Below are 15,341 nucleotides of genomic sequence, written 5' to 3' on the forward strand. Positions count from 1 at the left end.
GCGCCCCGCGCTCCGTGTCGCCCCCCGCCCCCGCCCCCGCGCCCCGCGCTCCGTGTCGCCCCCCGCCCCCGCGCCCCGCGCTCCGTGTCGCCCCCCGCCCCCGCCCCCGCGCCCCGCGCTCCGTGTCGCCCCCCGCCCCCGCCCCCGCGCCCCGCGCTCCGTGTCGCCCCCCGCCCCCGCGCCCCGCGCTCCGTGTCGCCCCCCGCCCCCGCGCCCCGCGCTCCGTGTCGCCCCCCGCCCCCGCGCCCCGCGCTCCGTGTCGCCCCCCGCCCCCGCCCCCGCGCCCCGCGCTCCGTGTCGCCCCCCGCCCCCGCCCCCGCGCCCCGCGCTCCGTGTCGCCCCCCGCCCCCGCGCCCCGCGCTCCGTGTCGCCCCCCGCCCCCGCGCCCCGCGCTCCGTGTCGCCCCCCGCCCCCGCCCCCGCGCCCCGCGCTCCGTGTCGCCCCCCGCCCCCGCGCCCCGCGCTCCGTGTCGCCCCCCGCCCCCGCGCCCCGCGCTCCGTGTCGCCCCCCGCCCCCGCGCCCCGCGCTCCGTGTCGCCCCCCGCCCCCGCGCCCCGCGCTCCGTGTCGCGGCGCCCGCTCATTACCTTCACAGATTTTATTCTGAACGCTATTGTAACGTAGTACATTTTTCTAAATTTAAAATAAATATTTTGGGTCGATTGATAATTAAAAGAAAAATACCTCTTCTAATTTCAACGTTTTTAACGGTGTCCAAAACAAACCACATTGATTGCATTTCTATGCATAATCTGTTGCATTCAGATGCACCTCTCGATGCTTATCTGTTGTCGGGGTTGTCATATGACTAAAAATAATTAAAACTTGAGATATTTATGTTGTCACTCCAGGAAAACTTTGTATGAATTAGGTATGATTTATTAGATAAAAAACAATTTTGATGTAAAACAAAACATAGAAATTACAGACTTACAAAGTGGCTCTGGAATGAAACAATATTAGATTAAATGGTAAAAATATATTTCTTAGGCTCAGGAGTGATATTGTCTAAATAATTCAGACAAAATTTTCGTGGGATTTGTGTCTTCAAGGGACTACCACCCTATTACCTTTTGTTAGGGCTCTCAGGGACTCCATATTGGAGATCATTAGAGAATGATATGCACATTTGATTTGGGAACCCCTCTGGGGACACTCGCTCGCAAGAGCCCAATTTGTGGGAAGACCACACTTTCGGCATGGTGGTCTGAAAGATGGAAACGGCTTGAGTCCTTCGGAAGCTCCACTGAGTGAGTAGAAATTAAATTTCGTGGTGATCAACTCCACAATGGCGCGAAACGTTGTGGGTTTGTTCTTAACCAGATTTTGGTTCTTTGCAGAGAGACTATCCTGCTCGAGGGAAGGGAGCGCTCCGCCAGAAGTCTTAGCAGCTTCCAGTGCGGTGAGCCAAATTTCCAATTGTTTCATCTCTTTTCTAGCGGCCATAAAGGGCGTCGGTTAATATAACCTTTTTCTCGGTTTTCAGGAGCCGGGATTTATTCATTTATTATTTCCATCATTGAGAAATTTATCTCAAAAGCTTCAAAAATCTTACAAGTCAATTTAGTTTTGGAGACCTCCTGGAGCGAGGAATTTAAGCACGCCATCTGCCTCTGCCACGTCATTTTGGGACCACGTGCGTGGCCCCTGAGCTCTACGTCTCCGCTCAGCATCTAGCTTCACCGGGGAAAGCAGCCTGTCACCCCGCTGCATCTGAGGAACGTTTAAATTCTGAGGTCGGTCCTTTCCATGATTTAATTTAGTAGGGCATCAGCGCCAGCTGCAAAGTTTAGAGTAAATTTAGAATTTTGAGCAACCACTAAAGTAAGATAAATACATTTGAAAATCCTGGTACATAGTATTTAGTATTAAAATAAATTAGTTCTTAAATAAGTAGAATTCTGTGTGAAGCTTTAGTCTGGACCTGTTAAGCGGCCCGGCTTTCCACTGAGCTAAGTTCTAAAATTAGGTGTCGTCAAATCAAATTCAAGGTTCACACAGGAGTCGCAGGTTAGGATTAAATCACAAACTTACCACTGGCAAGATCTTAGGTTTAATAAAGTTTCTATAATATAATTTGTGTTCACCTTTTTCATCTCCCAAAGTAGGTTCCTCTGGCAAGTTTATTCCCAGGGCGCCATGTTAAACGTGCTATTTTAAAGGGGTTAAAAAAAATTGCAAAGCTCCGGCTTGTTCAAAGAAAGCTATAGCACGTTAGCACAACAAAAATGAAATTAAATACTTAGAAAAAATGTAGTGTCTAAAATTGCTTGCTAGAGGAACCTACTTTGAGAGATGAAAAAGGTGAACACAAATTATATTATAGAAACTTTATTAAACCTAAGATCTTGCCAGTGGTAAGTTTGTGATTTAATCCTAACCTGCGACTCCTGTGTGAACCTTTAATTTGATTTGACGACACCTAATTTTAGAACTTAGCTCAGTGGAAAGCCGGGCCGCTTAACAGGTCCAGACTAAAGCTTCACACAGAATTCTACTTATTTAAGAACTAATTTATTTTAATACTAAATACTATGTACCAGGATTTTCAAATGTATTTATCTTACTTTAGTGGTTGCTCAAAATTCTAAATTTACTCTAAACTTTGCAGCTGGCGCTGATGCCCTACTAAATTAAATCATAGAAAGGACCGACCTCAGAATTTAAACGTTCCTCAGATGCAGCGGGGTGACAGGCTGCTTTCCCCGGTGAAGCTAGATGCTGAGCGGAGACGTAGAGCTCAGGGGCCACGCACGTGGTCCCAAAATGACGTGGCAGAGGCAGATGGCGTGCTTAAATTCCTCGCTCCAGGAGGTCTCCAAAACTAAATTGACTTGTAAGATTTTTGAAGCTTTTGAGATAAATTTCTCAATGATGGAAATAATAAATGAATAAATCCCGGCTCCTGAAAACCGAGAAAAAGGTTATATTAACCGACGCCCTTTATGGCCGCTAGAAAAGAGATGAAACAATTGGAAAGTTGGCTCACCGCACTGGAAGCTGCTAAGACTTCTGGCGGAGCGCTCCCTTCCCTCGAGCAGGAGTCTCTCTGCAAAGAACCAAAATCTGGTTAAGAACAAACCCACAACGTTTCGCGCCATTGTGGAGTTGATCACCACGAAATTTAATTTCTACTCACTCAGTGGAGCTTCCGAAGGACTCAAGCCGTTTCCATCTTTCGGACCACCATGCCGAAAGTGTGGTCTTCCCACAAATTGGGCTCTTGCGAGCGAGTGTCCCCAGAGGGGTTCCCAAATCAAATGTGCATATCATTCTCTAATGATCTCCAATATGGAGTCCCTGAGAGCCCTAACAAAAGGTAATAGGGTGGTAGTCCCTTGAAGACACAAATCCCACGAAAATTCTGTCTGAATTATTTAGACAATATCACTCCTGAGCCTAAGAAATATATTTTTACCATTTAATCTAATATTGTTTCATTCCAGAGCCACTTTGTAAGTCTGTAATTTCTATGTTTTGTTTTACATCAAAATTGTTTTTTATCTAATAAATCATACCTAATTCATACAAAGTTTTCCTGGAGTGACAACATAAATATCTCAAGTTTTAATTATTTTTAGTCATATGACAACCCCGACAACAGATAAGCATCGAGAGGTGCATCTGAATGCAACAGATTATGCATAGAAATGCAATCAATGTGGTTTGTTTTGGACACCGTTAAAAACGTTGAAATTAGAAGAGGTATTTTTCTTTTAATTATCAATTGACCCAAAATATTTATTTTAAATTTAGAAAAATGTACTACGTTACAGTACTCTCTTCATGCTGCACTTGTAGTCGCTATAGGGTATTTGACTACTAGTCAAATCGGTTTCTTTTTCCGAACTGTCTAAACGATTTTGCTACTATGAAATTTATATGAAACGCTAGCATGTGACGTCACGATCAAATTACCTACTCTTTATAGTTTAATACGGGTTTTAAAATAGAAATGATGTCTAAAAATAACTTCTGTTCATGTTTCTCTATTAATCTTCTACTGCTTTATTTCATGCATGGTGTAAAATAATTAATTTAAAACACACACACAGTTTCATTGAAAACTCTTCTCGCCAGTATGTGTCATTTCGTGTTTGCATAACATTGACCTATGGCTGCACTTGTAGTCACAATGACTACATTTGTAAGGCTTTTCTCCGGTGTGTATTCTTTGGTGTATTTGTAAGTCCGATTTCTGATTGCATTTGTAATCACAGTATCTACATGAAAAAGGTTTCTCGCCGGTGTGTGTCATTGTATGTCTTCGTAGCGTACTTCCAGTACTGCACTTGTAATCGCAATGACTACACTTATACGGCTTTTCTCCGGTGTGTATTCTTCGGTGTATTTGTAAGGCTGACCTATCACTGCACTTATAGTCACAATGACTACATTTGTAAGGCTTTTCTCCAGTATGTATCCTCTGGTGTGTTTTTAAATTTGAATTCCGACGGCATTTGTAATCACAGTGGCTACATTGAAAAGGCATCTCGCCAGTATGTGTGATTTCGTGATTGCGTAAAGCTGACCTATCACTGCACTTATAGTCACAATGACTACATTTGTAAGGCTTTTCTCCAGTATGTATCCTCTGGTGTGTTTTTAAATTTGAATTCTGACGGCATTTGTAATCACAGTGGCTACATTGAAAAGGCTTCTCTCCAGTATGTGTCATTTCGTGTTTGCGTAAGACTGACCTATCACTGCACTTGTAGTCACAATGACTACATTTGTAAGGCTTTTCTCCGGTGTGTATTCTTTGGTGTTTTTGTAATTGTGATTTCTGTTTGCATTTGTAATCACAGTATCTACATGAAAAAGGATTCTCGCCGGTGTGTGTCATTGTATGGATTCGTAGCATACTTCCAGTATTGCACTTGTAATCGCAATGACTACACTTATACGGCTTTTCTCCGGTGTGTATTCTTCGGTGTGTTTGTAAGGCTGAACTATCACTGCACTTGTAGTCACAATAACTACATTTGTAAGGCTTTTCTCCAGTATGTATCCTCTGGTGTGTTTTTAAAGTTGAATTTTCACTGCATTTGTAATCACAGTGGCTACATTGAAAAGGCTTCTCGCCAGTATGTCTCATTTCGTGATTGCGTAAGGCTGACCTGTTATTGCACTTGTAGTCACAATGACTACATTTGTAAGGCTTTTCTCCGGTATGTATTCTTTGGTGTATTTGTAAGCGTGATTTAATACGGCACTTGTAGTCACAATGACTACATTTGTAAGGCTTTTCTCCGGTGTGTATTCTTTGGTGTGTTTGTAAGTATGATTTCCGACTGCATTTGTAATCACAGTATCTACATGTAAAAGGTTTCTCGCCGGTGTGTGTAATTGTATGTCTTCGTAGCATAAATCCAGTACTGCACGTGTAGTCGCAACGACTACACTTACGAGTATAAGACTTTTCTCTGGCGTGTATTCTTCGGTGAGTTCGTTTGTGTGTCTTCTTGTCACCAGTGTGCATCGCTTGATGTTCGTGTAAATCACTTATAATAGGACTTTTGTAACTGCCGTGAGTACAATTAAAAAGGCTGTCGTGAGTTTTCAAATGAGCTTGCAAACTTCTCTTGTAGATCGTTGTATACTCACAATGAGCACACATGAAATTTGTAACACCATGTTCGAATTTTTCATGCTCTAAAACAAGCGATTCTGTTCGGAATGTAGAACTACAAAAATCACAAGGAAATTGTTTTGGACCGATCGACAAGTGCGTGTGCTGAATGTGTTTCCTTAAAATACACTTGTTTTTGAACATTTTGCCACAGTGGTCGCAGCCGTATGATTTGGTTCCACTATGTACAGTCGCGTCGTCACGGAGGCGCTCGAGCACCACAGAACAAGTCATCACGAGCTGTTCCCTGGCGCGGGCGGCGCTGCCCTCCGAACACACTGAAACACAAATTAACAACAGTTAGTAATTAACATTATTGTCGAGGCTCGGAAGTAGCTACTTGCTGGCTGAGGATGGGAGTCCGTTCAATTGAACCCGAAGCCGGCAAGTAGCCTTCCAGCCGAGCCATATACAGTGCTTTTCTCAAAAATGGTGTAAGAATTGTAAATATGTATAAATATTTTACAGAAGCAACATTCTTAACGTATACTTATTTTCACAGAAAAAAAGTAAACACAATTTGTAAATACTTTCTTTTCCGCCTTTTCTTATAACTTTTAAATTTTTGACTTACCGTAAACTACGCACTTCGCGACCTATTTTTGAACTGGCAAAGTCGATTTAGCCGTATATTTTTGAGAAAAATAATTGAAAACGATTGACGTAAGTATCATCAAACTCGGCCCACACGTGTGGTCTCAATTTAGAGTGCCACAAAGAACCACACATACATATGTACATACATATATGACCTGTACCTAGACTATTAAGGGGCCGGTATACGACGTTTTCGATTTAGACCTCTCTTTGTGCCAAGTATTTGTTCAATAAATGTTTAATAATTGCATTAAATTACACGTAAATTTGTTCACGAAGAAGCCGTGTACCGACTCTTCGTGCCATTTTATTTTTAATTTGCTGTTATTCTCTACAAATTGACACTAAAAGTATCAATAAATAAAAATATGGAGTTCCGTTTGAGTAAATCGCAATACAATTTTGTCTTTGACAGTAATTGAACTATTGTGTGATTTTGAAATATAACTGTTGAGTTATTGTCTGTTGAGTTGAGTACCAATTTATTATCGGCTCAACACAGAAATTCAATCTCAAATGTAAACTTTCGAACAATATCCATAAATTGACGCCATCACTCAAAATTCTTCTTTGACTCAGATGCCCGCTGGGCTCGAGTCAAAGCAGACGTATAGCTACTTTGACGCTAATGACAGCTGCTTTAGACAATTATATTGACATTAAATCATATACGAATACGAGAAAGTATACCAGTAGATAAATTGTATTTCAAAAAATAGGGTAAATAAATAACAGCTCGCGTCTCATTTCAAATTTGATTTGCTATTATTTACGGGTCATAATGGTCGAAAACCGCAGTAAACTATCACAGAAAAATTGTAAGCAGGTTCGATAGAATTATCCTGTTTCGCTTTTTTTGGAAAAAGTTCAAATAGGCAGAAATTTAACCCTTTGACCGCCGTTGGCATGTATACAAAACAACGATAGAACGATACACTGGCGCCGCGGTCTTGTATACAAGACACAAATTCAACCGCTTGGTAAATGTACTCACACAACACTCATGTTAATGTTTTAGGCCTTTGTTTAAAAAAAAAATGCATTTGAAGCAGCTATATAAATCCATTCTTTTATAATAAGGCTATCAAAATAATTACTCCAGATTTCAACGTTTTTCATGTTCCGCGTCGCCTGTCTTGTATACTAGGCAGCTCGGGATGGGAATGTTAACTTGATATAAGGATATTCAAAATAAATATCAAATCGCAAATCTGGTTTTATTTAAGCATTTGAACACTTGTTAAATGCCAATTGGTGGTAACTAGTAACTAGAATACGTAAAACGAGAGAGAGACACACATAACTATGGCTGAAGTTCAGGGAGCTTCTTCAGCTGTTGATAGTAGAGTCAGACAAGTAAATCTGTCATTGTGGTTTATTTGCAGAACAAAAGATTCATTTTGAGATGATAGTGTAGTGGGGGGTGATACCCTACAGTGACCGCTTCGCACAAGAATGGTACAGGCGGACGCTAGGACTAGTCAGTGTCGCCTAACCAGAGATGGGCAAATTTTATTCGAATGACGAATAACGAATAACAAAATTTATCGCGAATGACGAATAAAAATGTGGGATGATTATTCTTATTTGAATAAATTATTCGTCGAATGAATTGCCACGAATAATTTGTTTATTGGAATACCTTATAAACTTTTTACGGAAACTGCCGGCTCGATTCGGGATATGAATTAGAAATTCACTAGATATTAAATAGTAAAGATATGTGACGTTCCACGGCAAAAGGTACCTTATGGCGGCTGGCGCCGCGATTCGGAAAATGAATTAGAGATTCGCTAGATATGAAATAGTAAAGTTATGTGAAGTTCCACGGTAAAAGGTACCTTATGGCGGCGGGCGCTTACGTCGCATAGCGCCGCAATAATATTGGAGTGGCGTTAAGAGCCAACGGGAGTGGTCATTTCTCCATACAAACGTACTCCTCGTTTTCCTCCGTGGTTTTTGAAGCTAGAGCAATGATTTTTTCAACACAGATTAATATTGTCAATATCTGTGTCGGACCGTTTTGCTTTTTTTGATATTTTTGTTTTTTAAGGCGCTAGAGCCCTTCAAAAATGGCCAAAATGGCCTAATTGACTATGCCGCAATGAGAGGCGTGGCATTCAAAACTGATATGAAATTATCTGTGTCGGACCGTTTTGCTTTTTTGGCTAATTGACTGACACAGATAATTTCATAATCATTTAGATTTCCAAATTTGGTTACGATTGGTTAAGTTTTGGAGGAGGAAACACAGGAGTACGAAACCTCGATTAATGAGATTTTTACGCAGGATTTTTCGCCTTGTCCTTATCGCACTACTTTTAGGTGCCGCTTCCGTTAGCGAGACGGGTATATTTACCTAAAATATTTAAAACTCAGCTCCTGTTTCATCTTAATAATAGCGTAAGCGCCAAACGCCATAAGGTACCTTTACCCGTGGGACGTCACATATCGTTACTATATCGTATCTAGTTAATCTCTAATTCATTTCCTGAATCGCGCCGTCTGATGTGCAATACAACTACCTGCAAGTCCTGCAACTACCTAAATAGTTACTTTAAATATAAATTACGCGTTGTGAGATTCGCGCTGAAGCAAACAACTGCTAAGAAAATTTGGTTTTCTCACTCTTTTAGTATATAGCTATCTCTTTCTAGGTCTGGCTAGAAAGTTACTAATATAACTGAGTGTGTGAGTAATTCATTGTTCACGCTAATCCTTTGTTTATTATACTACCTGGGCTTATCCTTTAACTCTTAACAATATTTAACTTGTCAGAACAAATTTACAGTAAAAACAAGACATATTAAACGTGTTATTATTCGTGTTGTTTATTTGAATGGAATAAGCCCAAAAACTTAAATATTTTCCGTGGATTTATTCGAATGAAATAACGTGTTTAGGAATATATTATTTGTTCTAGCAACATTGTACTTCAAATTTACATTCTTTCTTTTTACCGGATATCCGTCATTCGAAATCTCATTCAGTCACTTTTAGATTTAAAAAAACCTTACTTGCCTTTCGACAATGGCGGTAATGGCCGACAACGCGTCCCCTTGGAATTAATTTTATTTAAAGTCAAAAAATACCAGTCTCTTCTGCCTTCCGCATCATAGTTATACCGACAGTGACAGACTTTTATGAGAAAGAAGATTTTACAAGTTCAGCGGGCCCGCTCTCCGTGGGATTGCAAGTAAATATTCTCATAGACCAGGTACTGTTCCTTAAATTCCCTTTTATTCGTTGAGCCCACTTTGTCTTTTAATTATTCTGTTATTAACATATTTTTTGGTCCATTCGAGCAGGATCTTTAAATCTGTAGAACCGGACATAATCATACGAAATAATTTCTTTTCAAGCGGTCGGCCATTAATTGTCCTAGTAAAGTCAATTGTCTGCAAGATTGCATTAGTCGTAATTAATTTACTGTCTGTACTCGGTACATTTATGTCTGCAAGTTTGCATTTGTCGTACTTTAAACATTTAAAGTAATTGTCTGTCCTCAGTTTGTGGATATTTTATTGAAAGTGACTGCATGTATTGCATTATTCTTACGAAAGTAATTAGTGTTCTTGCCTACGTGTAACGTATTATATGTACATATATCATACATAGTCTTAAACGTTTAAAGAAATACGTCTTTATACGTTTATTCGCTTTGCATTTTAGTCGTACGTTTTTAAAAAAATTGAAGGTGGAATCACATTTCTTTTTCATTAGTGGTGGTAGCAAGATAAGGCTTGTATACACGTTCACAATCAGTTTGAGCGTTTTTAAAATCATTCCCATTCCGTTCAGTTTGAGTACAGTGCAAACATACCTTATATTTAGTCTATGCTCGTGAACGACTTGAACGAAGTGAAGTGTCATTCGATTCCTGTCCTGTCAGTGTCACGTTATTTTTTTTGAGGTTAAAACTAACTTTCATTCGAGTTGTGATTACTTTAGTTTACATAATAAAGCCCGTAGCTTTATTATTTTGTGGTTTGTGTTAGTGTTTTGTAGGAGTACGCGGTGTTGTGAAAAATGAGTGCTGAAATACGTTACAAATTGGCCAAACTTCAAATTGATTTGTTGTGCAATGCTGCGGAGTCTGCTGTACAAGACAATACAAAACTTATCGAGTTTAAAACTCGTTGCAGTGATCTTGTGCAAACTAAGAACGAGTTCAAAGACGCTTATGTGTCGGTGGAAGCCGGGAAGCGTGCCGGTTTTGATCCGGACAAACACCTGCAAGAGTTCTTAGACTATGACGCGCATCCAGGCGCGGGGAGCGAATGCACCCGTTCGTGGTTAGTATTCCATTTGTCCGCACAAAACGATTTGCCTCGTCTTTTTTGGTAAGGACGGCTAAGGAATGGAATGCGCTCCCGGCATCTGTATTCCCTGAGAAATATGACCTCGGTCTCTTTAAAGCTAGAGTGAATAGGCTATTACTGAACCGGTGAGCTCCATCTTAGGCTCTGTCTTCACTTTCCATCAGGTGTGACTAGAGCCAATCGCCGATCAGTTTATTATAAAAAAAAATAATAAAAAAAAAAGACGCAAAACTGAATAATGTAAGTGTCATTTACGCACAATTGTTTCCAGTAGTGTCTTCGAACGTAGTTAATTCTCAGTTTTGCATGCCTGATATTCCTCTGCCGCGCATTTCGCTTCCATCATTTACAGGAGATGTCACTAAATGGACAAATTTCATAAATATTTTCAAAAGTATAATTGACGAGAGTGCTACCATCAAACCTGTGAGAAAATTACATTATCTGATATCATGTTTGTCAGGTGAACCTCTTGATTTAGTCAAGCACTTGCCGCTTACTGATCAAAACTATGGTGGTGCTCTGACATTATTGGAGAACCGATTTTCCAATATACGACTTATTGCCGATACGCATTTAGAAGCTATCATGTCGCTTCCTGCTGTTGTGAATTTGAGGTCTGACTTGAGATCTTTCTTGAACACTTTTAACGAACACTTAGCTGCGCTTCGAGCCTTGAAATTTAAACCTGATGAGTGGTCGTTTGTACTACTTCATGTCTTATTGAAAAAACTGCCTATGGAGTTGCGCAGTAAATTTGAATTAAGTTTGTCTGGATCGGATATTCCTAAATATTCGGAACTTATTGCTTTCTTGGAATATCAATGTAAGGCATTAGAAATGTCTATTGCTTTGAAGGCAACAGTTAGCAGCTCACCTAAACAACCTGTTGTCAAGACACCGCCTCATCGCAATACTAAAATGGTAATGCATCTCCAAGAGAGCACTAAGGAAATAAATTGTCGATATTGTAATTTGGATCATTACATGTATATGTGCAATAAATTCAAGGCTTTGAATCTTGATCAGCGTAGAGATTTTCTGAAATCTAAAAATTTGTGTTTCAATTGTTTTGGTACACACAAATATCATGAGTGTAGTTCATTACATAAATGTAAGTTGTGTCGGGCTAAACACCACACTTTGATCTGTCCGTCTTCGACACAACCTGATGGCACTCCACCTGCGGTGAAGTCAGCTGTTGTCGTGGCTGAAATGGTTGAGCCTTCATATCCAGAAGGTGAACAAGAACCTAATAGCATTACTAGTGTTAATAATGCTACAATGAAGTCTTTCATGGTAAAGGATAATAAGCCAAATTTGCCAAATATCCTGTTAGCTACGGCCATGGGTCTTGCTGGGAATGGTGATGGACATTTCCAACCTGTTCGCTTGTTTATTGATCCAGGCGCAGAATGTTCAATAATCTCTGAGGAGTGTGTTCAAAGACTTCAACTTAAACATAACCATCAACCTGTGTCTATCTATGGTGTAGGGCCGAGTGTGCCTCATCGGTCTCATGGAATGACCAATGAGTTTTTGAAGTCCATGACTTCTGACAAGCCGTTGCTAACTGTTTCGGCTGTCATTTTGAAGTATGCTACTGGCGACTTGCCCAGTGTCTCTCTGTCTGCGGACATAAAATCAAATTATCAGGGCCTGCAATTGGCTGATAATGTTTTTTTCCTGTCTAGGCCTATAGACATTTTATTAGGCAGTGATGTCTACAATGACATTTTCTGCGGTGAGAAGGTGTGGCCTTCCACTGACTTACCGAACCATTTTTGGTTGGGTAATAATTGGTAAATCCTTGCAGACTACCAATTCGGTTCCTCATCTGTCATCTCATCATGTGGCATTAGATGATTGTCTGACTAGATTCTGGGAAATTGAACAAATTCCCGAATCTGTACTTCCTGATCCCGATGATCAAATTATTGAGGATCATTTTTTAAATAATGTTTCGCGGGATAATGAAAACCGTTTTATTGTCCGTCTACCCTTCAAAGGAAACCAAAGTGAGTTGGGTGATAGTCGTGAATTGGCCGCCCGGAGACTTTTAAGTCTTGAGAGGAGATTTAAAAGAGATCCTAAACTCAAGGCAGACTATAGTAAGGTGTTTCAAGAATATCTGGACGAGAATCATATGGAGCCTGTCTTTGACCCTCCGGGTAGTGGTAAATATTACCTTAGCCACCATGCTGTGATAAAAGAGTCTTCATCCACTACAAAGTGTAGGCCAGTCTTTGATGCGTCTATGCCCTCTTCTACGGGCGTGTCTTTGAACAACGTTCTGCACGTTGGTCCCAAACTTCAGCGTAACATAGTAGACATACTTACACGTTTTCGTCTTCAGCCTGTCGCATTCACTTGTGACATCAAGGGTATGTACAGACAAGTACTTGTGCACCCGGACGATCGTGACTATCAAAGAATTCTCTGGCGTCAACAAACTGATGATCCCATTAGAGAATTTCGTTTGAGGACGGTCACGTTCGGAGTCTCCTCAAGTCCGTTCCTCGCTATGAGGTGTATCTTGAAATTGGCAGAGGAGACCAAGACCTCACACCCTGTCGCTAGTCAAATTTTGTCAGATCAAATTTTTGTTGATGACATAGTGACGGGAGCTCCTGATCTTGACACAGCTCGAAAGGTGAGAGCTGAACTGATCGACGTCCTTGGTCAAGGGTGTTTCGAATTGCGAAAGTGGTCGAGCAATAGCAATGAATTTTTAACTGATTTGCCTGACGACGTCCGTGAAGGACCATTGTCATTTGATCCTCAAAATGAAGGGTCTGTAAAGGTACTCGGTGTAAAATGGAACCCTACATCTGATGTGTTCATGTATCATAGCAGAATTTCCAACACAGGAATGACTAAACGTGCCGTGCTTGCTAACATAGCTTGCATATATGACCCTTGTGGCTGGTTGATGCCAATTGTATTCTCGGCCAAGGCTTTCATGCAACGGTTGTGGCTTTTAGGGATCGGCTGGGACGACCCCTTACCTGATGATGAACAGGCTCAGTGGCTTTCTTTTATAGGGGAGTTCCATAGCTTATCTGACATTAAATTAAGCAGATTTGTCTTGCCTACTGATGGCAATAAATTTTCTCTTCACGCATTCTCAGATGCGTCCCTCAAAGGTTACGCTGCAGTGGTTTACCTTCGTGTCGAGAGGATCAATGGTGAAGTGGAGGTCCACTTACTCTTATCAAAGAGTAAAGTTTCGCCGTTACAGACAAAAATGACAATTCCGAGGCTGGAACTTTGTGGAGCCCTGCTAGCGTCTAAACTTGCCAAACATTCTTCAGGACTGATTAATGTTGCCCACGACATTGTAATCTGGTCTGACTCGAGCATTGCATTGTCATGGATTCGCACACCGGTTTATCAGCTCAAAATGTTTGAGGGAAACCGAGTTTCTCAAATATTAGCGAACACGTCTCCTTCTTTTTGGAGACATGTACCATCTTCAATGAATCCTGCAGACGCTGCCTCCCGAGGTTTGATGCCCTCGGAGCTTGGCTCACATCCTCTTTGGTGGGGTCCACCTTGGCTTAAGCAAGCGCCAGATACCTGGCCATCCGAAGATACCGTTGCGCGAAAAACGGTTTCTCCGGATCCTGAGGAGGACGTGATATCTACTGCCCACGTGAACAAGGTTTCTTGTGAGGTAGATGCGACAGATTTCATGTTAAAATACAGTTCCCTTCACAAGCTCGTGAAGGTCCACGGATACTGTCTTCGATTTGTTCATAATTTGAAGAATCCTACTTCAAAACGAGTGGGTCCATTGACTTGCGTCGAATGGCGTAACGCCCTATACTCGTTAATAAAAATTGTCCAAAGTTCAGTTTTCGCCACGGAAATAAAATTAGTGCAACGTGGGTTACCTCACCGGACTAACTTTCGAAAACTGACTTCTTTTATTGACTCAGAGGGATTTCTGCGAGTGTTAGGAAGGCTGAAGTATACAAACTTGTCCTCACAACGGAAACACCCAGTCATCCTTCCGAAATCCCATCATTTAACAACTTTGTTGATAAACTATTATCACGAATTGTACTTGCATGTGGGAGTGCCCGTGCTACTGTCATTACTGCGTAAGCAATTCTGGATTTTATCGGCTCGGACTGTCATTAAACGGCTAATACGTAAATGTCACAAATGCTTTAAGGCTAATCCTAAACCTGCTGATTATTTAATGGCTGATTTACCTCCATCAAGAGTCACGCCTTGTAGACCATTCTCAAAAGTTGGAGTAGACTATGCAGGTCCTTTCCTAATAAAGACATCTAAGTTAAAACGTGCTCCAATCACGAAGGCTTATTTGTGCATATTTGTCTGCATGGTCACGAAGGCGTGCCATTTGGAACTAGTATCGGATCTCTCTACAGATTGTTTCTTAGCCTGTCTTACTCGGTTTATTAGTAGACGAGGATGGTGCTCTGATGTCTTCTCTGATTGTGGCACCAATTTCGTTGGAGCAAACAATTACCTAAAAGAACTTTATTCTTTTTTGAAGCGGTGCACCGTGGAATCTGATGTACACAACTACTTTCTCAAACATCAGCTTAAGTGGCATTTCAACCCTCCTTCTGCTCCAAGTATGGGAGGACTTTGGGAATCGACCGTAAGATCATCTAAATTACTATTAAGGCGCATTCTGGGTGAAACTGTTCTTACTTTCGAGGAATTAAGCAGTGTATTTTGTAAAGTTGAGTCGATTTTGAATTCTAGACCTTTATGTCCAATTTCTGACGACATTGATGAGATTGGCGTACTAACA

The 15,341-nt window shown here is 41.2% G+C and overlaps 1 protein-coding gene across 1 annotated transcript; it reads right to left on the minus strand.

The window, feature by feature from the left end:
• Positions 1-2,969: 2,969 nt before the first annotated feature.
• On the minus strand, positions 2,970-5,878 carry LOC134665637 (zinc finger protein 845-like). The gene has a single exon (XM_063522595.1). It carries the CDS (start codon positions 5,862-5,864, stop codon positions 4,056-4,058), a length of 1,809 nt encoding a protein of 602 aa, XP_063378665.1. The 5' UTR covers positions 5,865-5,878; the 3' UTR covers positions 2,970-4,055.
• Positions 5,879-15,341: the final 9,463 nt, after the last annotated feature.

This window comes from Cydia fagiglandana, chromosome 6, assembly GCF_963556715.1.
Source record: "Cydia fagiglandana chromosome 6, ilCydFagi1.1, whole genome shotgun sequence".
Classification (NCBI taxonomy): Eukaryota; Metazoa; Arthropoda; class Insecta; order Lepidoptera; family Tortricidae; genus Cydia; species Cydia fagiglandana.

Bases quoted from the DNA above. Each gene is read 5' to 3' on its own strand.
- LOC134665637 (XM_063522595.1), bottom strand. From the start codon at position 5,864: ATGACTTGTTCTGTGGTGCTCGAGCGCCTCCGTGACGACGCGACTGTA.